This window comes from Panthera uncia, chromosome D2, assembly GCF_023721935.1.
Source record: "Panthera uncia isolate 11264 chromosome D2, Puncia_PCG_1.0, whole genome shotgun sequence".
In the NCBI taxonomy this organism is placed as follows: Eukaryota; Metazoa; Chordata; class Mammalia; order Carnivora; family Felidae; genus Panthera; species Panthera uncia.
The window spans coordinates 27,960,282-27,987,347 of NC_064818.1; the positions used below are offsets into that span (position 1 = coordinate 27,960,282).

At 36.8% G+C, this 27,066-nt stretch overlaps 1 protein-coding gene and 1 long non-coding RNA gene across 9 annotated transcripts in view; one reads left to right on the forward strand and one right to left on the reverse strand.

The window, feature by feature from the left end:
- HERC4 (HECT and RLD domain containing E3 ubiquitin protein ligase 4) overlaps window positions 1–13,082 on the reverse strand; it is a 136,110-nt gene extending 123,028 nt beyond the window's left edge. For 2 of the 8 annotated variants that reach the window (XM_049645117.1, XM_049645114.1), the window contains exons 1-2: window positions 12,768–13,082; window positions 10,744–11,047 (exon numbers count right to left, since the gene is read on the reverse strand). In XM_049645117.1, coding sequence (XP_049501074.1) covers window positions 10,744–10,969 — 226 coding nt within the window. In that variant the 5' untranslated portion in view covers window positions 10,970–11,047; window positions 12,768–13,082. The other 6 variants (XM_049645118.1, XM_049645116.1, XM_049645119.1 and 3 more) reach the window with 5 other exon arrangements.
- A 101-nt stretch (window positions 13,083–13,183) lies between these two features.
- On the forward strand, window positions 13,184–24,916 carry LOC125932670 (uncharacterized). Its single transcript, XR_007460720.1, has 3 exons — window positions 13,184–14,902; window positions 21,604–21,705; window positions 24,386–24,916. It is a non-coding gene; the product is annotated as an uncharacterized LOC125932670 (long non-coding RNA).
- The last annotated feature ends 2,150 nt before the right edge of the window (window positions 24,917–27,066 follow it).

A 27,066-nucleotide genomic window follows, 5' to 3' on the forward strand; every position in this document is an offset into this window, starting at 1 on the left:
ATTCCCCCCATCCTTATTCACGGGGGATATATTCTGAGACCCAATGGATGCCATTTTGAAACCATGGATAGTACTAAACCCTGAATATACCGTTTTTTCCTATAGATACTTAGGATAATGTTTAAGTTATAAATTAGACACAGTAAGAGATTAATAATAAAACAGAACAATTATAACATACTGCAATAAAAGTTATGTGGTCTCTCCCTCTTTCAAAACATCTTAATTGCAATGTACTCACCCTTCTGTGAAGATGTGAGATGATAAAATGCCTATCGATGAAATGAAATGAGGTGGATGATGTAGGCACATAACATTAGGCTACTACTGACCTTCTGACATCAGGAGGAACATCTGCTTCTGGACCTGCAGATGACCGTGGGTTACTGAAATCTCAGAAAGTGAAACCCTGGATGTGGGCTGGAGGGTCTACTATATTATCAAAGTTAAGGATTTTTGCTAACCTGATATGTAAAAAAAAATGGTACCTCAGTGTAGTATTCTGCATTTCTCTTAATGTGAATGAGATTGAAGAGTATTCATTTAAGAGTCATTTGTAAAATGTTTCCCTTTTTGTAAACTGCCTGTTCATATCCTGTGACAATGTTGCTACTGGATTGTTTTCATCTTATCAATTTCTAGGACTGTTTCATATCTGGGAAATTAGCATTCTTTATTGTAATGAGTCGTAAATATTTTCCCATTCATCTTTTAACTTGTTTACACGGTGATTTCTACCTAACAAAATTTTTTTCATGTAGTTTTACTTTTCTATACATCTTCACAGTTCAGTCAGAAAGGCTTTCCTTACTCCAAAATAATAAACAAAATTGTCCATGTTTTCTTTGAGCACATTTATCATCACAGTCTTTACATTTAACCTGATTCATTTGGAATTTACCCAAATATATACATGGCATGAGGCAGTAATCCAATTTTTTTTGTTCCCTAGATGATGTTCCTACTTATTCCAAGATTATTTACTGAATAGTCCCACTTGAATTTTTCCCCATTTGATTTGAGGTGATTTGGGTCTATGTCTGGGCTTTATGTTGTTTTCGTGGTTTGATACGTACTTGTGAGGCAGTTTTAACTATTAAGACTTTAAAAATAAAATGTTATTATCTAGTTACATATTTCTGTTCTTATTTTTCAGTTTTCCTGAGCTGCTTCATTTTTTCCATAAGACCAAGAAAATCCACTTATTTAGCTCTCCTCCCTCCCCCCCCCAACAAAAAACACTTGGTATTTTTATTACAATCACCTTAAATTGACTAATTTTAGAGAAAACTGACAGATTTGCTTAGGTTGAATATTCCTACCTACAAATGTGGTTTCCATTTGCTTAAAATTTTTGCATCCCTTAGAAATGCTTTCAGGTCTTCTTCAGTAGTCTTGCACATTTCTTAGGTTATTCCTGGGTCATTTTATCTTTCTCTTGCTATTATAAATGGTGTCTTTTCTTCCATTATTGGCATCTAATTGGTTCTTATTTTCATTGCATTTTAATTTTGACTTTGGACAAGTTATTTAGCGTCTTAAAGTTTTATTTACCCTCAACAGCAAGACTGTGCTAATATGTACCTGGCAGGGTGGTTTTAGGATTCTGGGATAACATATAAAGGATGTAACACAGTGCCTGGCACATAATGGTAGTTACCGTTATTATTTTTAAACATCAATATTCCATATCTAAATATATTCCAAATAATACTTCTCATTAAATTTCTCTCCAGTAATGAGGTTTGTATCTTTCTTCTCCCTTTACATTATCATACCAACTTCTAAAGTATTCCCTTCCCTCCACATTTCCAGTTGCAGAGACTTACTCAATTCCTCAACTCAGTGCAGAAATAGACCTATGTTCAGACAGAGGTAACACCAACCTGTCAGGCTTTTACCTAATTACTTCCAGAAGATAAGTGTAGGTCCATGAAGTCCATTTCTGTTAGAAAGCCTACTTACGCAATCTATAGGTAAGCAATCCCTGAATCAGAAATCACAAAGTATACATTTGCTAAGTGATAAATACTTGGGACCAATTATGGGAAGCAATCTAAGCTCTACTTGAGTTTCGTCCTGCCATTCTAAAACAAAACAAAACAAAACAAAACAAAACAAAGCCTTCAAATAACTCACAGGTAAAGCAGCTAAACTTTGCTCCAATTGTTTTCAGATGCTCCTAATTCTGCTTCTCTTTTAGCCTTAGACTGTTCCTGTCCCATTCCCATTTCCCTTTCACAGAAGCAACAAACAGCATCATCTCAGAGGACACATTTCTTAGGGACTCTTGCCTAAATGCCAGCACATTTACAATTTATAGTCACAATTATTTCATCAATTAGTGGAATCAAAAGCAACTTCTATGTGATTCCATCTTGTGATTTCAAAAACTTTGTTTCCAGTAAAACCTGGAAGGAAGTCATAAAGTCAGGCATAATTAATAGGTTTGTGTCAGTTAAGCAAAAATAAGTAAATTAACCAATTAATAAAATTCAAATGGTCCCTGGCAATAAAAAGTTTAATTTTACAAAGGTGTTACATCACCAGGTACTTCAGTCTCCCAAAAACACAAAATTATTGTTCACAGACTGTTAATTACTTGATAGGCTGGAATCAGCGAGAAATATATAGTTGGAATGTTAGCCTACTTTGAAGAGGAAATAAAACATCTCATTCCTTTAGCATTGATCTTTCTCCCCACTTGTAATACTGAATTTCTCACTTATCACTGAATACGGTTACCAAATTCAAAACAAAATTCACTTCACCAAATATTTTCTCGCTGCTGAAACAAAACAATTAACATTCCTCCCCTTCCTGGATTCCCTATTTATATTAATTACTGATTCAACCTAGGATCACACCTGGCTCTGCTCTTTACCCTTACTGTTCACTTCTATTTGGTTACCACAGCCTATCCATCCCTTCCGCTTCCCTAATTTCTCCTTGATCTAACTGCTCCCTTGCTGCTTTTTTCCTAATGTTTATTTATTTTTGAGAGAGAGAGCACTCAAGCAGAAAAGGGGCAGAGAGAGAGAAGAGGACAGAGGATCGGGAGCAGGCTCTGTGCTGACAGCAGAAAGCCCAAAACAGGGCTCAAACACAAGGAACTGTGAGATCAAGACCTGAGCTGAAGTTGGACACTTAACCCACTGAGCCACTCAAGCACCTCTCCCTTGTTGTTTTAAAGGGGCACCATTATAGCCTAACTGATTACTTTACCTCCAAATTCTCTCCCCTCCTTTATAAAAACCTGATAATTCCCATTACAAACGATCAGTGAATATACACCCAATTAAAACCCTAACTTGATTAATTCTATAACCTGACCTCAATTTTACCTTCTTTCTTGCTCTCTATTCTCAGACATTTTAGTTAACTGGACTACAATTCCCTTAATAGGTCTCCCATTTGTCTATTTCCATTTGAGCTAAGCTACCTATAAAGCCTCTTCATTCTTTCCTCCTTTAAATACTTATATCCTTCCAGGTCATATGCTATCTTCCCTATAAAAAGTCACCTACAATCCATTCCATTCCAAATAGCTACACTATTCCTCTGTACACAGTGTTCTGTTTATGCCTTTTATAACACTTAACACATTAGATGCATTTCTACTTATTTCTGCGCTTGTTTTATCTTCCTTTCTAGATCTTTAAATAATATTCATCAATTATATTCAAAAGCTTGTCAAATGAATACATTTTTAAAACTTTCATTAACAAATATCTTCTAGGCTTATCAATTTTGTAGGGTGAGGCACAACTAAGCTTACTTAAATTTTTAAAAATAAATTGGTTATTGTTTTATTCTAGATTTGCTAAAATTAAAGATGTTCTTTTTCGTAAAGAAATTAACAGAGATGCAAATAAAGACTAAACTGATATATATATTATGCATATATATTATATTATATATATATATCATATATATTATGTATCTCCGAAAAATAGGAGAACACAAATTTTGCTATATTTAAATGATGAAGTATTAAATTATCATTAACAATACCCCTAAACAATATTGTGAAACATGGGGAAATACTTATTATTCAATTGTTACTGAAAAAAACTGAGATATAAGAACATACTTCCAGTCTGCAATCACAAACATATGAGTATAGCAAAAGTGTTAAATGACCATAGTATTTATCTATGCATGATGGTATTATAGTTGATTTTTACTTTCCTGTATTTTTCAAATTCTCTACCAAGAATATGAAATACTTTTATAATTAGAAAAAACTAGACACTAAAAATGTGTTATTTCAGAATAGGAGGACGCCTAGCAAAGGAATAAAATGTAACTAAGCTTAAATATTAATAAAGAAATAATTAGGATCTTTCAAAATAATGTGAAAAACACATTAAAGAACCCTAGAACATTTTCTTTAAGGTGAAGAAAAGCTAAACTAAATTTCTGCCATCCTAGAACTGAAGAAAAAAGAATAATTACATGCAAATTAAATATTATGGTTTAAAGACTGAGCCACCAATATTCAAGAAACTTCCCAAACATTGAGAGAGAATGAGCTGGAGAGGGGCAGGGGGCAGAAGGGGAGGGAGAGGGGGAGGGAGAGGGGGAGGGAGAGGGGGAGGGAGAGGGGGAGGGAGAGGGACGGGAAAGGAGGGGGAGGGGCAGAGGGAGAGAGAGAGAGAACGAATATGAATCTTAAGCAGGCTCCATGCATAGCGTGGAACCGATAAGGGGCTTGAATTCACGCCCATGAGATCACGGACCTGAGCTGAAATTGAGAGTCAGGCACTTAACCAACTGAGTCACCCAGGTGCCCCGAAAATTCCCTTTTTAATAACAATAACTCCAATTGAATACATTTATATACAGCATAGGTTTTTCTTCCATGTAAAGTAACTATCACAATTCATTAAGATGATTATGTATCTGAATAAATAATTATTGTCTTAATTCCATCAGCATGAAAAGAACCCACAGAAGCTAAAAGGAGATAAATCTTGGGCTCTTCAATATGGTTTCTTCACTAACATTTCCCACTTTTCTACTCACTAACACAATCCTACCACAAAAAAGCCCTTGCAACAACATATGAATACATGTTCCTTATTAGATTTTCTTTAATAGTTACCTGATTAAAGATTATTCTTTAATTTGGGTATGATACATACCCAGGTACTTGATACGCTTTCTAGCCTAGGAAGACACTTATAAGTATCTATGAAGTGAGATTTATTTCTTCAAAGCAATTATAAATATACATATGTATCTGTGAGAAATGAGCTTTAATTTTTATGACACTGGGAACACAGAACCCTAAGAATACTTACTAAAGAGATGATGGAAACTAGACCACTTAAGCTTTCACCTGCTACAAGGATTCCTGCCCAAACCACGAAACTGAAATCTACAATACTCCTGTTTTTTCAAGGAAAGTAAATGGCTCACTCCCAATCAAGTAAAAACACCAGCATACCAAAAACAAAGAAAAAAAAATCATTTCTAAATCCTTTAAAGACGCCTCTATTTGTTAGACTGCTCAGATTAGGCATCTACTTCTATTATTGCTTTCTCCAGGGTTAAAGGTTTTATAAAGCATTCACCAAACCAATGCATCCTACTTAGAGATACATGGCAGACTTAACACAATATAACTAATCCAAGTTCCAATGTTGACACCAAATCAATCCCACCTGGCAGTTACTATGGATCTTGGATAGCACAGCATAGCATTAGACAACAAAGGGATATAGAATGAGATATATAAAAGAAGAAAGAGAAAAGACTGGGTTACCACAGTAGTTTGTTCAAATATTATTATTCATACCACACAAGGTTATAATGAAGTACCAAAGTGGTATCACAATGCAAGCATCTTGGTAAAATAATGATTTATTTCAAAAGGCCATCAAATAAAATGGCAAAGAAACAAATTAGTATTTGATCTGCCTCAAATAGAAGATATTATTGTAAATAATTCTAAACATAAGAACAATTTAGTGAATAAGGTAGGAGACTGGTAGACTTAATTTTTCAGATTCAATTTATAGATGTTCACCAGTCACCTGCTGTTTTGACAAGTTACTTACCAACTTGTGCTGCCATTTCTCCGTAAATTTATCCCCTAAGATGAGGATAATTCTTGCAAATTGTGTCACAAGCATTTTGAAAGGAACCATGAGTTATTGTGTAATGCTCTTGATATTCCTCAGATGTAGGGTCCTACACAAAGTAAAGTATTATTATACATCTCTCTAACAGTAGTCATCTGTTTGCATTATGATTTTTTTTTTCCCTACCCTTGACACTGTGTTCTTGGGCACTAACCTTCCTCAAAGTAAAGTGTCCAAAGCAAGCCTCCATTCCTGACCCAAGTAATTACTTTTTTTCAAGTCTTCAAATCATCCACATCTTTCTCATCCTTAGAAGGTATCATGAAAAGTAGGAGTTATAAAACATAATAAGCTTCTCTGGTATTATATGCTTTGGTTCAATAATATGTGGGATAATTTGGTATTTATAATCTGCTCTTAAGTGAATAATTTTATTTCACATATTTATACATTTTCGTATGTTACTTTTAAAATTTCAACTATATTTTAAGTAGTTCACTTATAGATTTATGTTTTATGAACAGAAAGAGCAAGTCAGAAAAATGAAGAAGCAAAAGGGCAAGCAAGTAATTACTGCTATGTGACCAAAATGCTTTCACTGGACTGACTCAACAGCAGAAATCACCATTTTGAGATACAATAAACAGAATCAATGCTCATGATTTTTACATCTTCTGTAGAAGAGTTGAGCATAGGCTACAACATATTTTATCATACTATTCAAAACTTTATCTGTTGCTGACTTTGCTAATCAAGTTAGTCTTCAGTTCAGAAAAAAAATACATATATGTGAATTTTTAGTTTGTGTTGGCACAATATTGTATCTTGAAAACAGAACTCTCAACCTTCTTATACAGTGCCTAAAATGGCTTATTTCTGAATTTATATATGGGAAGGGAGGAGATAATAAAACATGGTATCTTCATTGTACAACCTATAAAAGAGAAAATTTTTAAGGTTTTTTTTTTGTTTTTGTTTTTGTTTTTTTAACTCTCAGAATTACATTAAAATACTGATGGAAACTAGTTTCCTCCCAGGTTAATATTCTTTTATCTTCTAAATACGGCAGGGAAAACCTTTGTGGGATAAAGGTAAAACCACATGATTTAGCATGGTCCCTTAACATTTGCTAGCCTACTACTCGTTAGTCTCTTAATCTCATTTTACTTTAGTTACTTTATTTTACAAATGAGGACCATAACACCTGCCCTAGATACCATACAAGATCATTATGAGGATTAAATGAGATAATCTAACTAAAAGAACTCTGTAAACCACGAAAAGCTACCAAAACAGTGATTTTTAAAAAAAACTATATCACATTATTTACAAATTTATGATCGTATAATATATAGTACTGTTTCTAACATGAAACAAATGGAAATAGATGTGCAAAACATTAGGACCATGGTTACCAAATAATACCTATGATTGAATATACAGTGAATAAATGATCTTGTTAGGAAAAGTACACTTCCTATACTTTATCTTAAAATCTTCAGAAGTGAATTTGGAAGGAAATATAAATAAAACTATTTAGATGGACTGGTCTAGCCTTTTAAAGATCAAATATATTTACCTGTTACCTATGAATTAAGAGCAAATAGCTAAAAAAAAAGGTTTTAAAAAATTCTTATGAAGGAAAAATACACACATGAAAGTGAAATAGATGTTCACTTCTCTGGAAATAATCAGAGCTAGTAGTGATACCAAGGGATATACATATACAAGAGGACGGAAATGAACATGGACACAATCTATACTCTTGGTATAATAAAGGATATCAGTGAACCCTTCAGATGTGGTTCCTAAAATTTTCAGAATGGAAACCTCTCCCAACAGGCCACAGGTCAAATCTATTTACTACGCTATAAGGCTGAGTCCTCGGTAGGTTATAACTCTCAAGAATAGCTTATCCTTAATGAAGCCACCTGTTTCTCTTTCACATATATTACAGAATATTTAGTATGCTTATTTATAAGCCAGTCTCTACAAGCAAACAATTCCTAGCTCCCTCCTTTCTGTTTGCTTTCTTTCTGTCAGTTTAAAGCTCTGACAAAGTGAATTTTGTTTATTATGTGGTTCCAGAAATTCAATCAGACTCACTCAATTACCAAAAACTTTAAAACCAATTAAATAAGAACTCCTTACCTTTTAATTCAGTCCTCAAACTCACAAATTAAAAAAAAAAAAAAAAAAAGTTGGGCAAGGAGTACATTCAAAGCTATTAAAGAATTATTCCCAAGGGAAATAATTTTAGTTAAAAAACATTAATAGTTTCCACTCAAACACCATAAATCAAAACTAAGCTTAAAAGAAAAGTCCCTATCAAAGTAACTACCTCCTTTTGAACTTTTACTTTCTCCTACCTCTGTAACCCAGATATATATCAATGAATCACTGAATCTGGACACTTCTAGTAAAAAGCTTTTCTCAAGATAAGGATCCTCTCCTCTAAAACTAAACTACTTCAGCTCCAGATTTATTTTCTGCCTAGTTATGTGATCAATGGTTGAATTAAAATTAAGACTTCATTTTCTCCCAGAAATATTTAATTTATCCCACAATGACATTCCCCATCAATTAAATTTCCTAGTTTCAAGGTATATATCATATCATGTCAACTTTCAATTCTCTCCAGCTATTTCATTTTATGTATGCCTTAATTCCCAGCCCAGCCTCTAAATTTTTCAAAGACAAAGTTCATGCCTTTCATTTTTATATTCCATGAATGTACCCTGGACAATGAGGCAATCCTAAATAGGTAATGTAAATTAGGTTAAACCCACCCTCCCAATTTTATATTACCAAATAATGCTTTCAAGATGAATCAATACAGTGATATAAATGTCACAATGTAATCATCACAATGTCAACATGACCACAAAAAAACCTCTTCTGGCTAGTTAAGTTTCCCAGAATCTTACCTACAGAGTTAAAAGCTGTTAAAGACACAGACTACTACTGCAAAGGGTCTACCCTTGCCCTGGACACAAAGCAGATGCTTAATAACATTTAAAAACTTTAAACTTTAATAAACTTCAGTAACTATATTGGCAATTTCTATGTGCTGGCTTTGCACTTTTTATCTGCCCTACAACCTCTCAGAAATTACTAAAGCAATACAGAAATATATTCAATTATTTCTGTGGAGCATGTTAAGTATAAGAAAAGCAACAGCCCCAAAACCATGAAAATCTCAACTTGAGGCAGCATTCCAAGCTAAACAAAAAAGGTAAAGAATACATCTGCCTCTGAAGCAGTGATAACAAGTACATAACAATAAATTACCATTCATGTCTACACATGACAACCTCAAAACCTAAGATATGAAATTCTGATAAGATTCCAGAAAATATTCTTAGTGAGGTGGAATACAAGACAGCTGCCACTTTACCTTTAGAGTTCTGCAATAATTAAACCTACTGTGTTAAGGATTACTAGCATTCATCCAAAAGACTTAAATTACAAATTAAGCCACAAAGAAAAAGATTAAGACCCTACCAACAAAGAAAGGATGAAAACTATACAGTATTTACAAGTTAGAAAGGTGAGGTTTGGCATGGTGGTGAGATGACATGAAAGATGAATAACATGCCTTAATATTTAATATCTTACTATTTTATACCTACATTAACCTCTCAAAAGTAGACTAACAATAGCAATCACTTAAATAATGAAGTGGTAAAGAAGAATAATTGCCATAGAAAATGCTTAAGTGCCATTATTGTTGAAGTTAAAGAAGAATCTGTAAATCAGTACTGCTATGGTCTATCTTATCTGAATTTACCATCTTAAGAATTAACTTTTAGTAATCATAATGGAGTCTTCTTCAATTTCTTTCATAAGCTTTCCATAGTTTTCAGTGTAGAGACTGATCAAAATTGAGAGCAAAATTCACACAACAATAATTCCAAGTGTGGTAATACCTTATTTTAAAATACGTACGTATATTTAGGAAAAGAAAATGTGAAATGTGACCAAATTCCTCAAAATTCTCATTACACTAAAAATTATTTTACATTTGGCTTATATGACTCCTACAAAATCAGGACATATTATAGTCAGAAAACTTTTAATAGCTGATGCTACTACCTCAAAGTAGGAGATTAGAGGAATAAAACATATTTCAAACTAAGCCAAATAAAATTATGTATTTAAAATACTAGAGTAGGGACAACAATAGAAAAACTAGGATGTATGTCAGGCAAGCTTCCATCTTATTTATTTTTCTCTGATGTATAGAAAACAACACAGTAAATTATGCAATTGAAATCTGCCAAGGTGGCTGAATAGTACTTATTAAACAGGACCTACATTCTATATATGCTCTATACCTATATATTCTATACTAAAGAAAAAGTGTACCCACACTGCATGCTGGTTTTCTCAACTGTTTTATATCACCATAATTAGTTCTGAAACCAAAGCTTCATACAATAAGGGTTCACAACAATAATAGTTTAAAAAAACAGAAACCACAAAATAATTAAGTACTTAGAAGCATGCAAATGTAAAGGATATATTTAACTCCTAATTTGCTTTTAAAGCTTGATAAAAAAAATATGGGTTTAGGACTAGAGAAATTATTTGACATTTCAAGCTTATAAGATACAATTATTAGAAATAGTAAACAAAAAATTTTTCAACTTACCTGGTTTCTTTCTGGATTTTTCATGACCTAGCTGTCCTAGATCATTACATCCACACGTGTACACTGTTCCATCATCCAGAACAAATACAGTATGTCTGAGTCCACATCCCACATCTCGGACCTTTTTATTTATAAAAAAGTCACTTTTTCTGGGCTCTAGTACAATTTCTTCATCAATTCCACCTAACCCTAGCTGTCCAAAAGATGCATTTCCCCAGCACAACATGTTTGTAATTCTTTTGGTCTTCCAGTTTCAATACAAAATTTCCTCTGAAACACTGGAAAGTTGGAGGTATCCCTATGTCTGAGGAAATACAAAAAAAGTTAATATGACTTCAAAGGAAACATGTTTAATTGCTCTTTAAAGTGCTAGGCTACAATAATCACTATATAGTAAACATGGAATCTATTTTATAATATGCTACATTAAGGATTATCCAGTTTCAAAAACCAATCAGTTCTATTTTTAAAAGTATGTCATACATTAACATTTGCAGAAAATGGTTTACTCTCCATGATTCTTTGCAAAATTTAAAACATGTAGACTAGTTTTGACTTTTTGCTACCTTGTGATAGACTAACAAAAATATTAAGTACCTTAATGAAATTCATTTTAGCTTCACTTTAAATAATTTTATCCTGAGCAAGAAATAAAACCGGCAAAATCAAGTATATATACAGTGAAAAATTTTGCCAGTTACACAAACATAAAACCTTTCAATCTCCCTCAAAAAACCTTTTAATACCTACCTCTACATCAACAGACAACTTTAGTTCTTACTTGTAATCAAAATAAAACCAATTATGTAAACCTTAAATCCCCCAGAATTTAAATGATCTAATTACTGAAATAATAGGCCTTCCAGAAAAGTATGGTTCTCTCCCGTCAAACCTCAATCTTAAGACAATCGCCTGTGACCTCATCACTTAAATTTAAAACTAAATCCACGCACATAACCACATACAAAAGAAAATATGCAGTTTAAGTATAAAGATGGTCTCCCAAATTCAACATTTTCTATTATAAGTGGTAATCCTGATTGAAAAATATTTCCCCGGGGAAATCTGTATCTATCTATACACCTCTGAGACAAGTATTTGAAAATGGGGGGGAAAACTGCAAATAACCCTAGCACTGAAGATTTTTCAAGAACAGAAATGGGGGCTGGGACATTGATAGTCTGGTGGCGAAATCTGTAGAACTTTCCAGTACACTGGAAAAGACACGGATATCAAAGAGCCCACTTCATCTAAACCCACACAGATTTTTAAACACATCGCGTTACTAAATCACACAATTACAGGAAGTCAGCCTATTCCCGTTGTTGTCACCCACATTCCTTACACAGAACCTGAGAAGTTTCAAAACCCAACTTTCCTACGTTCGGGCTAGCAATTGCCAAAGCTGTCCATTCCATGACCTATCCATTCAGAGAAGTTTGATTTCATTCTTTTGGGACATCGGAACTCGATGGTTCCCGAGAGTTCTGCATTGTCTAACCGTATTTTTTTTTTTTTTAAGAATAGAGGACAGAAAAATACCTCCAAATTCAGCGCACAAGGTTTAACCATCCTTTTCTTTAAAAAAGGCAGAAGGAATGGAAAAGGCGTCCTCTCGCCAGCAACAGGTAGGGAAATGAGAAGCACTTTACTCCCATCATTCCCTGAACAGGCACTCAGCCTCAGCTCATGGGAACCAGGAGAGCGAAATCGACCGCACACACCCAACCCCGCGGGCCGACCATTCAACTACGGCAATCTCCCGCTCGCAGCAGCCGCAGAGGCCAGCCGACGAGGCTCCGCACTTGGGCGGCCCTCAGTCCGAGGGAGGCCCTAGCCCAGGGAGGTGCGACATTCCAGCCTCCCGGCCAGAGAGCACCGACACAGTCCTCGTCCCCCGCCCCCCACCCTAAGGAAGCGCTGAGAAAGCAGCCAGCGCCAGGCCGGCCTGTATCCGCCCAGCCCAGCCAGCCCCCTCCCTAACGCCGTCACACGCCCCCGAATCCACCGGGGCAACGACTCACCCAGCCCCTCAAGGCAGGGGAAGCCCAGGGCGACGGGGGGCGGCGCCACCCCAGAAAGCGAGGCAATCGCGGCAGCTAAGGCAGGTCTCCAGCTCCTGGACCCTCCTCCTTCAGCCAGCGGCTGCGAACACCAGAGCTCCTCCGGCGTCGGTACTGTCCGCTGCTCTCTTCCCCAGCTCCTGTGAAACTTTACCGGGTACCTCAGGGAAAAGCAGCAGCCACCGCTGTCCAGTTCAGAGACAGCCGTCAGCGACCCGGATGGAGCGGGCGGGGAAGGACAGGAGGCAAGCGGGGCGGAGAGCGCGAGGGGTGGGGAGAGTTGGGGAAGAGACTGGGGAGGAGAAGGGAGAGGGGGAAGGTAGCTCGCGGGGAGGGGGGAGGGGAGGGGCAGGCCGGAAGTGAGCCATGGAGCACGCGCGCAAGCCCTCACACTTCCCGGCCCGCGCGCCTGCGCTGGAATCCTCCCAGGGCACCTCGACCCTGGCGCTTGCGCAGTGTGCTGTTTTGCGTTGCTTTAAGAGGAAAATGCCAAATACAGAAGTTGGGAGTTTGGGAAGGCGAGTTGGGGTGATTGGAGTGTCTTGTAAGAACGCTTCTGCGCTCAGAAGGGCCTTTTAGTGAAGAAAATCTTTTCCTTTGTTGGTTTGGTTGTCTTTCTGCTCCTAGGTTCCAGTCTATTATTTCATTCTACCTTTTTTCCAAGGAGAATTTAAACTAATCGATAAACATCCCCTATACGAATATAAAGGCGGGTGAAGCCTTTTATTTTACCCTTACCCTCAACCGGAGCTAATCTGAGGATGCCAGGTATGTTCGCAGCTATGACTGAACCTACTGGCATTAAATATCAGCAACACCAGTTCGGTCTCCTAGGGAAGTGATGGCTGCACTTTTCTGCGCTCTCCCTGAAAGATAAACTTACAGAGAAGGGCTTCCATTCAGAGAAAATTCAGCAGTGCATGTGACCAGAGTCCCTACTTCATACAAACGAAGTTTGGCTTTCCTAGGGCAGTCTTCATAACAACCTCTTAAAAAGGAGGAAAACTTGAAACAAGGCACTCTTGAAATTTTGTTGGACTTTGCTAGACCTGTGAGTTTGGCGTGAATGTTGAGAACTCAGGAAGAATTCCACAATAAGCCACATTTCTTTATGTCATTGAAATATCTATTTTAGATTAGGAAATGCCTGTGCTAGAATATGTATGTGCGTTATTTTCTTAGGGCTGCCACAATAAAATATCAATTGGATGGCTTAAAACAACAAATTTATTGTCTCACAGTTACAGAGCCCAGAAGTTAGAAATTAGTGTGGCAGCAGGATTAGTTCTCCCTTGATGTCTCAAAGGAGAATGTTTTCCATACATTTTTAGCTTCTGGGGGTTGCTGACAATCCTTGGTATTTCTTGGTTTATAGATACATCACTCTAATGTCCATCTCCATCTCTGCCAACACCATGGTGTTCTTCCTGGTGTGTCTGTGTCCAAATTTCCCTCTTATAAGGACACCGTTCATTGGGTTAAGGCCCACCCTGATCCATTATGACCTATTTTTAACTGGATTACATCTGCAAAGACCCTCTTTCCAGATAAGGTCACATTTTCAGATACTGGAATTTAGGATTTAACCATATCTCTTTAGGGGATCCAGTTCAACCCAACATAGTATGTTATAGAAACAAGTATAAAAATGACAAGATACTCAAACATAATTTCAATATTGGGAGAGGTGGGGATACTAACAAAACATACTCTATTCTTATTTTATTATTCTCCTTTGCCCTTTTAGGACTTTTGTTGTCTTTTAACCTTAAGGACTTGATGTCTCAGTATATCATTAAAGGGGAAGTTATGGGATCTGGGATCTTTAAGATATGTACTTGACACTGCAACAAATAAACAGTAAAATTTGAGTGGCGTAGCATAATTGAAGTATATTTTATCTTTTAACAGTCCAAATGAGTGTTCCTAATGACTGATGAAACTGATTTTCCAGGAACAGTGAGAGATGGAGGCACAGAGAGCCTCTTAAAACGCTTGTCGGGGAGGTGCCACATACCACTTCGGCACCAACATTTGCAAGAACTACACACCTAGATGCAAGGAGACTGGGAAACAATAGCTGTCTAAGTTCCCAGGTACTTCTGTAAACCATGGAAGAGAAAGCATGAATTGGTAGACAGCTATCTCTGCCACATGGATGCATCTCTGTATGCAATATTTTTAAAGCTAGGTCTTGCTTGTTAGAAAGTGGAAGAACATTTCTAGATGTTTGTTTTAATCTTATAAATCTATGAAACTGTGGTGTAAGATCTTAGAAAACAATGTGTGATTATCTTTAAGGTAAGACAAGTATAGGTTCAGAGAGTTATTGGGATAATGTAAATTTGTTGTATAAAAGCATTAGATCAATGAGTATGGCCTGTAGTGCTGGTTTCTCTGGATTCATAGCCTGAAGCTACAGGCCATCTCATACTTCTATCCTTCTATCCTCCCAAAGACACCTCCAGACATTTATTAATGGTCTGTTTTACAGAAAATTACTTCTCAGTCACAATTTCTATAGATCGGGAATATTAATCATATCTCACTGGGTTGTTGTGAGGATTTAATAAGATAACATGTACTGTGCCTTGTACCTGGCAAGTGTTTTGAAAATACTAGCTTTTTATTTATTTATTTATTTATTTATTTATTTTATTTAAAAAAAATTTTTTTTTTAATGTTTTTATTTATTTTTGTGACAGAGAGAGACAGAACATGAGCAGGGGAGGGCCAGAGAGAGAGGGAGACACAGAATCAGAAGCAGGCTCCAGGCTCTGAGCTGTCAGCACAGAGCCCGATGCGCGGCTCGAACCCACAGACTGTGAGATCATGACCTGAGCCGAAGTTGGAAGCTTAACCGACGAGCCACCCAGGCGCCCCAATACTAGCTTTTTAAAAAAAATTTTTTTAGTGTTTATTTTTGAGAGAGAGGGAGACAGAGCCCAAGCAGGGAGGGGCAGAGAGAGAGAGACACACACAGAATCCAAAGCAGGTTCCAGGCTCTAAGCTGTCAGCACAGAGCCCGACGGGGGGCTCAAATCCACGAACTGTGAGATCATGACCTGAGCCGAAGTTGGATGTTTAACCGACTAGCCATCCAGGGGCCCCCGAAATATTAGCTTTTATTATTACTAATATTGTCTGTCCTGAACTACAAGGTGTAAAACAACATTTGAGAAAGCATTTCCTCTCACCAGTAATGATATAATTTTCATTTAGAAAGAAAGTAAAATACTTTTTATCTCTTATGTTCTTTTCATTAAAAAAATGATAATGCAGGGCACCTGGGTGGCTCAGTCGGCCCCCGCGTCCAGCCCCGTGTCGGGCTCTTGGCTGACAGCTGGGAACCTGGAGCCTGTTTCTGATCCTGTGTCTCCCTCTCTCTCTCTGCCCTTTCCCCCACTCTCACTTTGTCTCACTCTGTCTCTCAAAAATAAATAAGTGTAAAAAAAAATTTTTTTCTTTTTTAAATAATAATGCTCAGACTGTTGAGAGACCACTAAAAGGGTATTCGTTATGTCCCAGGCTATCCCTTGCTACTTTCCATCCAGCAATACTGCTTTTGCTGGAACTCACCTCACCTCCTTCATTCACGTCTCTACTCATCACCTCTCCACTCTTCCTTCACCACCCTATCCATAATACTACCCCAACACTCTCTAGAATCTTTTTCTGCTTTATTTCATTTCCGTTACCACTACCTGATATTTTATTGCATAATATATAAAAGTATAATATTATATTTATTATAGTACATGTTATTACATGTCATATACAGATAAATTTTAAAATCAATAACCGGGGCTCCTGGGTGGCTCAGTCGGTTAAGTGTCCGACTTCGGCTCAGGTCATGATCTTGCAGTTTGTGAGTTCGAGCCCTGCATCAGGCTCTGTGCTGACAGCTTGCTCAGAGCTGGAGCCTGCTTAAGATTCAGTCTCTCTTCTGTTAAAAACTGAGAACAAACTGAGGGTTGATGGGGGGTGGGAGGGAGGGGAGGGTGGGGGATGGGTATTGAGGAGGGCACCTTTTGGGATGAGCACTGGGTGTTGTATGGAAACCAATTTGACAATAAATTTCATATATTGGGAAAAAAAAAAGGATTCAGTCTCTCTTTCTCTCTGCCCCTCCCCCACTCACACTCTGTCTCTGTCTCTCTCAAAAATAAATAAACATTTAAAAAAAATTTTTAAATAGATAACCAGTTGTGTACAATCTAATATACAGCTTACCTTGAACAACACAGGTTTGAACTGCATGGGTCCACTTATATGAATTTTTTATAGTAAAATGCCATAAATGTATTTTCTTTATGACTTTTTAAATAGCATTTTCTTTTTTCTAGCTTACCTTTTGGTAAGAATACAATATATGATACCTATAACATACAAAATATATGTTAATCAGCTGTTGATATTATTGGTAAGGCTTCAGGTCAATAGCAGACTATTAGTAATGAAGTTTCAGGGAGTCAAAGTTATACACAGATTTTCAACTCTGCTGATAATCAGCATCCCTAACCCCTGCATTGTTCAAAGGTCAGCTATATTAAATAGATAGATATATAACTTCTGTCTTCTCCACTATAATGAAAACTACAAAGGCAGGGGTTTTGTCTGTTTTACTCAGTGCTGTATTCCAAATATCTTGAACAGTTCCTGGCCTATAGCATATACTCAAAAAAAATGTATTGAATTAATTAATTAATGGTGCTGGCAGCATTGTAAATTATCACAGCCTTTTTATAAATAAATTTGGCGATAATGTTTCACGAGCCAGTAAATTTTGGGGTGCCTGGGTGGCTCAGTCAGTTAAGCATCCAACTTCAGCTCAGGTCATGCTCTCATGGTTCATGGGTTCCAGCCCTGCATCGGGCTCTGTGCTGACAGCTTGGAGCCCAGAGTTTGCTTCCGATTCTGTATCTCCCTCTCTCTCTGCCTCTCCCTCGTTCACACTCTGTCTCTCTCTCTAAAATAAATAAATATTTTAAAAAATTTTAATAAAATTTTTTTAAAAAAGAGCCAATAAATTTCACTCAACAAAAGTTAACAATATTTGTTATGAGACATTGCACTATTTACCTGAATTATTTCACTCCTGGATTCTGGCCTAAGGACATACAAGATGCATTCAACAAATCTTTATTTAGCACCTACTAAATTCTAATAGGAGAAATAGATAAAAACAAAGAGGCAGCAAATAGAATTGTGAACAAAGATTTTTAGTGTAATGTGATTTCTAATAGCAGAAATTAAAAACAACCTAAGTTCCAAAATTGGAGAAATGGAATGTGTGGCAAGATTAATCTTTTTATTGTTAACATTGGAAGAATTTGTCACCAATAACCACCAAGTCATAGATTGATTCTGCCTTGAGTGGACAACTGGAAAAGCCTCCTCCAGTCATTTTACCCCCTCCTGCATTCCAAGTTTAGAGTCTTCAATCAAGTAGTTGTCTGCCCACGTTTACTTGAGTCCCTCGGTGAATCCCTTCTTCTGGAGAGTTCTGCCCTTTCATCCCCTGTCTTATGGGCTCAATAGTTATCTCTTCTCCTTGGTCTTTGATCTAGCATTATGGCTCCAGCCTGAAATGTAAACAAGGCAGCCAAATCTTCTGTACAATTCTTCAACAGATCTTTACTGAATACCTACTCTGTGCTGCCTTCCCACTTCTAGTTATATATATAGTTATATACTATATATATATATATATACTATATATACTATATATATGTACTATACTATATATATACTATATATATGTATATAACTATGTATATATATGTATATACGCATATATATATATATTATATATATACACACACATACATACAATTAGGGGCGCCTGGGTAACTCAGTCAGTTAAGCATCCTACTTCGGCTCAGGTCATGATCTCACAGTTCATGAGTTCGAGCCCTGCATCGGGCTTTCTGCTGTCAGCACAAAGCCCACTTAAGGTTCTCTGGGTCCCGTTCTCTCTGCCTCTTCCCTGTTCTCTCTCTCTCTCTCTCTCTCTCTCTCTCTCTCTCTCTCTCAAAAATAAAATAAACATTTTAAAAAAATCTTAACAACAAAAAAACAATTAAGTCAGGGTACCTGCTTGGCCCCGTTAGTTAAGCATCCAATTCTTGATTTTGGCTCAGGTCATGATCCCAAGATCATGAGATTGAGCCCCACATCCAGCTCCACACTGGGTGTGGAGTGTGCTTAAGATTCTCACTCTTTCTCTCTCTCCCCCCTCCCTCCCTCACTCCCTCTTCCTCTCCCTCTGCCCCTACCCCCCATCTCTCAAAACAAACAAAAAAGTTAGGCACCAAATAAAAGTATTTCAAACTGTAATAAATACTAAGGAAAGAAACAAGAAGTAGAAATGGAGAATAGAGTAAGCCATTGAAATAGAATAGACAATGAAGGTCTCAGTGGAGGAGTTGCTATTAAAACTGAAAACAGGAGGCTCCTGGGTGGCTCAGTAGATTAAGTGTCTGACTTCATCTCAGGTCATGATCTCACAGTTCGTGAGTTCAAGTTCCGTGTCGGGCTCTGTGCTGACAGCTCAGAACCTGGAGCCTGCTTCAGATTCTGTCTCCATCTCTCTGCCCTTCCCCTGCTTGTGCTCTCTCTCTCTCTCTCTCTCTCTCTCTCTCTCTCTCAAATATAAAATAAAACATTTAAAAAAAATTTTTTTAACTGAAAACGAGTGCCTGGATGGCTCAGTTCGTTAAGTGTCTGACTCTTGGTTTTGGCTCAGGTCATGATCTCATAGTTCGTGAGATCAAGCCCTAAGTCGGGCTCCACACTGACAGAACACTCAGCACAGAGCCTGCTTGAGATTCTCTCTCTCTCTCTCTCTCTCTCTCTCTCCCTCCCTCCCTCTCTCTCTCTCTCTCTCTTCCAAAAATAAATTTAAATAAATAAGTAAGTGTGAAAACAGAGAAGGATCAAGCCTTGTGAAGAGAGGAGCAAAGTGGAGCCCTTGAGGCAGGAAAGAACTTGGCATTTTCCAGAAATTGAATGAAAATTAGTGTAGATGGAGCTCAGGAACCCAGCTAGGTGTTTGGTGATAAGCAGTCAGAGGCTAGATCAAGTAGGTCATATTAAGGAGTTTTAGTGCAATTACTGCACTAAGGGTTTAAGGCAGGAGAAGGGGCATCAATTATAAGTGTTAAAAAGATTCCTTTGCTGCTGGACTGAACAGGATTGCTGAAGTAGAGGAGGGTAAAATGGAGGAAGTTATTTAGGAGGCTTTTGCAATAATCCAAATGAGAGATAATAGTGGTGGGGACTAAGGTAGTTGTGATGGAGATAAAGTGAAGAAGACAGTTTCAAAACATACTTTGGAGATAGGACTAACAGGGTTGTGATGGATGGTTTGTAGGGGATCACAGAATGGGAGGAATGGTGGGCTGCTCACTGGTAGTTTTCTGACTTGAGGACATTTACAAATGAGAACGACTGGTGAGCGAAGAGGGAAGACACACTTTAACTAGGAGAAATTAAGTGTTCTGACCTTAAGTTTGAAAAACCAAGAGTGTGTTTCTGTATTCATTTGGTAGGGTTGCCGTAACAAAATATCACAGACTGGTGGCATAAACAACAGAAAATTATTTTCTCTAAATTCTGGAGGCTAGAAGTTAGACATCAAGGTGTTGGCAGGTTTGGTTACTTCTGAAAGGCCTGTCTCCTTGTTTTGCAGATTGCCCCCTTCTCCCTGGGTGATCACATGGCCATTCCTTGGTCCATGTGTTCTCTGTGTCTTAGTCTCCTTATAAAGACACTGGTCATATTGGGTTGGGGCTCACCCACTTAACCTCAGTTTACTTTAATTACTTCTTTAAGCCGTATCTCCAAATATAGTCATATTCTGAGGTACTGGGGGTTAGGACTTCATATGAATTTGGGGGAACATAATTCATCCCATAACAGTTTTTTTTTCTTTTGAATTGCATTGTAAAAAGTCCTTCTGTTGGGGCACCTGGGTGTCTCAGTTGGTTAAGCACCCAACTCTTGATCTCAGCTCAGGTCATGATCTCACAGGTCGTGGAATCGAGCCCCACATTAGGCTCTGCCCTGACAAAGTGGAGCCTACTTGGGATTCTCTTTCTCCTCCTCTCTCTGCCCCTCCTCTCCTCAAAATAAATAAATAAACTTAAAAAAAAAAAGTCCTTCTGTTATCCTAGGTGTTTATTGGCCTAGCCCAAAGTGAGTGAGATAGAAAAACTCTCTTCTGCCACATAAATGAGAAATCACAGAAGAAAATTTGGCCTTCCTTTTTAATACATGCAAGCAAAACAATTTAATTGATAATATTATATGTAATGATATATGCCATTTAATCTATAACATAAAGAATAATTTTGAATATTTATTATAGAATCTTTCTCAACTGTCCTCACAATTATGCTAACATCCTTTCCTTCTCCAAATGTACATTCTGGCTTGAATTTCTTTTTTTTTTTTTTCAATGTTTATTTATTTTTCAGAGAGACAGAGCATGAGTGGGGGAAGGGCAGAGAGAGAGGGAGACACAGAATCTGAAGCAGTCTCCAGGCTCTGAGCTGTCAGCACAGAGCCCGACGCGGGGCTCAAACTCATGAACTGTGAGGTCATGACTCGAGCCGAAATCAGATGCTTAGCTGACTGAGCCACTGAGGCATCCCATTCTTTAATTTCTTTCACAGTGTTGCAGTGTCAAATGATAGTAATGTTCCTATTATGAATATCTGAAACATTTTTAAATGCTTTCTTTTTGTAACTCCCTATAATTTCTTTGTGTTTGCTTCCCATCCCCCAATTACAGGAATTCAGCTGACATTCAAATAGGCATAAGCCTGAAAAAATCACATGTAATGTGGTCCTTGACCAGTATGTGGGGATGTGTCCATGCCTTTGAAATTACAGTGTAAGTGCTCCAGTTACCACACTTTCTAAACAGAGAAAGTGCTCAAAACACCGTGGAGTTTTATTTTGTGTGTCTGTGACAGCAAAGAATAAAAACTGTTAAACAAAATCTTAACTGTGTGATAAACTATATGCTTTAAAATTAATTTTATCCCACAGCAATCATGAGATGAGGATACTCTCAGTCCAATTAATAATGAACACTACCAAAGCAATATAATATGAAGTATGGGATCTATACTTATATGAATTTTTTAAGTCTGTGTTTTCTTTAAAAAAAAAAAAAAAAAACTATTGGAGCACCTGTGTGTCTCCTTCAGTTAGGTGTCTGACTTTGGCTCAGGTCATGATCACAGTTCATGGGTTTCAGCCCCATGCCAGGCTCTCTACTGACAGCTCAGAGCCTAGAGCCTGCTTCCAATTCTATGTCTCCCTGTCTCTTTGCCCTCCCCTGCTTGTACTCTGTCTCTCAAAAAAAAAAAAAAGAAAAAAAAAGTAGCAATAAAGAGAAGAATCTCAACTCAGCTTAACAGTCAAACTTTTGGGTAGCAAATAGAATTATTTTGTTGCTACTGATTTCAGAGACTGTTATAAAGATATTGGAGGCTGGAAAGTTCTAATTTAGCTGTTAGAAATATGAAATCTTGGAAATTTGCTTTATTTTGTTCCTTGTCCTAGGTCCCACACCACCTAAATCATTAATATAACCATCAAGTCAAAGGGCAATTTTATATATATATATATATATATATATATATATATATATATATACACACACACGTATGGATACATACATATATACATAACTATGCATATATATTTTTTATAAGTATATATATTTTTTTCAACGTTTTTTATTTATTTTTGGGACAGAGAGAGACAGAGCATGAACGGGGGAGGGGCAGAGAGAGAGGGAGACACAGAATCGGAAACAGGCTCCAGGCTCCGAGCCATCAGCCCAGAGCCTGACGCGGGGCTCGAACTCACGGACCGCGAGATCGTGACCTGGCTGAAGTCGGACGCTTAACCGACTGCGCCACCCAGGCGCCCCTATAAGTATATATTTTTAAGTGACATGTCTTACTGCCCTCAAACAGGATCAGAGCTAAAATTAATTATACCTACAGGTCTTTGTCAAATTAACAGTACTACTTCTTTGAACAGAAATTAGCTACCGCATCATTATCTTCATCTATTGAATCTTTTATTAATAACTTTCAAAGTAATGGTATAAAAGAAACAGCCTTGCTATGTATCTTAATCGATTTTCACTTTTTATAAGGGGAACTGATAACATATTTCAGATTCTTAATTAAGCATTAGAAATCTTCTGAAGGCAGCACAGAGGACTGCAAAATTAAGGAGATGGAAAAAGCTTTTTAAACTCCCTCTCAAAAAAACAAAGATAGATGATTGATAGATAGATAGATAGATAGATAGATAGATAAACTCCCTCTCAACACACACATACAACTCATATACTCTAGAACCAACTGATGGTTGCCTTCAACATACTGTAATTTTTATACTTATTGACTGCAAATTTTTTTTAAAATGTGTAGTGCTATTCATGCTTTCTCTTTGGAAAAATAAAAAGATTGTCATATAGCTGGGATCAGAAATAAATAAAACAGACATTTTTATGGACAGATTTTCATTAGGGTTTGAAAATGTTATTATTATAGTCTCAATGTAAGATCTTACAGCCTGAAGGAACAGTTGAGCAGTAGTGACAAGGAAGGACAGAGTGTTCCTAGAAGACAAATTATAGTTGCCACCTCCACATTGCCTAAATACAGTTTAACCACATTAAAATGACAGAAATGTTTGTCCAAGAAGAATGTCATGCAGTTCAAGCTGCTGTTTTACTTTTAAAAAAAGAAAGAAATTACCCTTTGTAAACACAGGGATATTAAAAGTTGAAGTGTTGTGTGCTGTTCACTTTTAGCAAATAACAACCTCATCTGTTCAGTTTCAAACTGCTCCCATTCTCAAGTTCTGATTGTGTTGACAATAAAATAGAAATTCTGTGGAATGGTGAATGTTAAAATTGTTCTTAATGTGGAAAACATCTTTTTTAAAATTTAATGGGGCACCTGGGTAGCTCAGTCAGTTAAGCATCTGACTCTTGATTTGAGCTCAGGTTATGATCCCAGGGTCATGGAGATCAAGCCCTGTGTCAGGCACCACACTGAGTGTGGAGCCTGCTTAAGATTCTCTGTCTCTCCCTCAGCTCCTTTCCCCCACTCTCTCTCCAAAAAAATAATAAAATTTAAGGTACTGCATCATCAGAGAATCTACTTGCACACTAAATTAATCTATGGTAAGGGTGAAATATTTTACCATCCTTCTCTAACTTAGTTACAAATAGACTGGGTAAAATGGTTTATTTTATTTAACCTAAAAACTTTTCTGTTTATAATTTAAATTTGTTTAGTATGAAAAATTCTCATAAAATAGGTTTATTTTAAAATATTAATGCTTATTGTTAATAATTCAAACAAGTAAGGTAAAAAGAATAATCATCAGAAATACCACCTTAGGAGATACACGTGGCTAACATTTTATCAAACATTATTCTGATATTCTTCCCTACTCCAAAGTATATTGTACACTCACAGAGGTCAGTGTAAGTTTATTTAATGGATCTTGGAGCTTTGTAACCTATTTTTACTTACCAGGGTGCTAAGGACCTCTTTCCAAGTATTGGGGAGCTTAAAGTTCACATAGAAGACATACCCAGATCATGAAACTACAGGGTGAACTATCCACAAATGTGAATAAATAATAGGTATGTTCAGTCTTCTTCTGTTCAAACTGAATAAAAAATTTTTTTCCAGTGTTATTAAAATAGAATTGGCATATAACATTGTGTAAGTTTAAGGTGTACAATGTGATGATTTGATATACATGTGTATTGTGAAATGATTACCACAATAAGATTAATTAACACCTCTGTTACCTCAAAACATCTTGCCAACTTGAATGTATTCAGATATGTTGTTATACTAATAGTCATCATATGTGTTTTGACCACCTAGAATTAGCTTCTCCAGGTTCTTCAACCCTTCTGGCTCCATAGAATAGCAAAATGTTTTGTGGGGTATAAAGGAGAGCCTTGAGATACTGCTTAGCATATCCATCCTGTCTACTACACTTGCCTGTTTATATTCTTTATGTTAATATGCAATTTGTTTGATTATACCAATAAATACAAAGACATAGTTGCCTTGTGGCCATAATTATTTAAACTTTCATCCCTCCTACCAGCATCTCAGTTCCAACTATCCAGCCTAGACTTGGACTTCTGCCATAGACTGTGGGCTCTTTGGCCCATCCACACAACCACTGGCGTGGTATTTCTAAAATGCAGATTTGATCATATCTCCTTAAAATTTTTTATCATCTAGGTATTTAACATCTTATATAATCTTAACCTCCTCTGCAACCTCATCCCAACCACATCCTCCAAATCATACCTTATCTTTATTTTACGAGCTCTGAAAAATTCTCTCTTGGGGTGCCTGGTGGCTCAGGCAGTTAAGCGTCCAACTCGATTTCAGCTCAGGTCATGATCTCGAGGTTCGTGAGTTCAAGTCTCACGTCCCTGCTTGGGATTCTCTCTATCTCTCCCTTTCTCTCTCTCTCTGCCCCACCCCTGCTCGCGCTCTCTCTCTCTCTCTCTGTCTCAAAATAAATAAGTTCTTTCTCATACCATCCCACATTTTCATGTTATTTCTTTAACCTAGTGATATTAACATTTTTCAAGACTCAGCTCAAGCAGTACTTTCCTTGTGAAGACTTGCCCTGTCTGTGACAGTTGGGAGAACCCCATCCTCTCTGATGCCATCCTGTGTTATAGAACTTGCCACTTAACAGCATTATCAATTGCCTGCCTTCTCCCTCACTAGACTGCTAGCTCACAAGGTCAGGAACTTGGATCTTTTCATCTTTGTATTCTGAAGAATAAATGAATATAAATTGTTTCATATTTGTCAGAAGCTCTAATTGGCATAATTTTTATCTTTGAATAATAAAATATGAGAAATAAATTGTTAGAAAAACGTTGTTCTACAAAATCTTTCAAAACTGTGTCTCCAGGGAAGAAAGATATTTAAGAAACCCTCAGTGGAGAAGATAGAACATGTATATAATAAATATCCATTAAATATTTGTTAATTGAGCAGTTGTTCCTTGTTTAGATTATAATCTTTCTAAGGGAGGGAACTGCATTGTACTTTATTTATATTTCTTCCAGTGCCTAGCAGAGTAGTATATTCATAGAATAATCTGAAGTCCAGTTTTACTGATTAACTGAATGAGTGAAACCATTGATTGCATCAAAACAAGTCTCAACAGGAATTTATAAGCCCTGCCTCTTTGAATCTTTATGTGTATTGAAATATCTTGTAAGTTATTTGAAGACAGGGGCTCTATCTTATCAATTTTTGTATTCCTAGGCCTTAACAGCACAGAATACAGTAGAAGTTTGATAAGTCTCTGTTATCAAGATTACGTTAGTGAAATACACATCTGCTTTGGCTTATTGTATCTCTATGATCTAGGGCAATAATAATACATTTTAATAATTTAATAATTTTTTAATAATTACATTTTTTAATAATTACATTTTAATAATTTTTAATAATTTTAATAATTATTTTTTAATAATTACATTTAAAATTTTTTAATTCCAGTACAATATACAGTGTTATATTAGTTTCAGATGTGACTCAATAGTTCTATACATTACTCTGTGCTCATCAAGGTAAGTGTACCCTTTTTTTTTAATACATTTTTTTAAAGTTGATTTTTGAGAGAGACAGAGCATGAGAGGGGGAGGGGCAGAGAGAGAGGGAGACACAGAATCTGAAGCAGGCTCCAGGCTCTGAGCTGTCAGCACAGAGCCCGACATGGGGCTCAAACCCACAAACCACAGGATCATGACTTAAGCCGAATTTGGATGTTTAATGGACTGAGCCACCCAGGTGCCCCAAAGTGAATGCACTCTTAATCCCCTTCACCTGTTTCACCCATCCCTAATGCAACATCTTATCCACAGTAAAAACTCAGGAAATATTTTTTATATAAAAAGGATTTCGTATCTGGCTACTGGAAGGTACAATTAATCCAATATAAAAAAGTTTTCCTTGTTCCCTTGGATTCAGAAATAAATTCAGATTAAAGTAAGCATAATTCTGAAAGATGTCTTATTTATTACTATGAAATAGCTCAACTTCACGGAGGTGGAAAGGTGGAGAAGAAGGAAGAGAAGTTGGAAACAAACAAGTGAGGCTCATAGAAGAAAATAGCTTCTCCAAGGGGAGCCACATGCTCTGATACCCATGGCAGCCGCATGAGG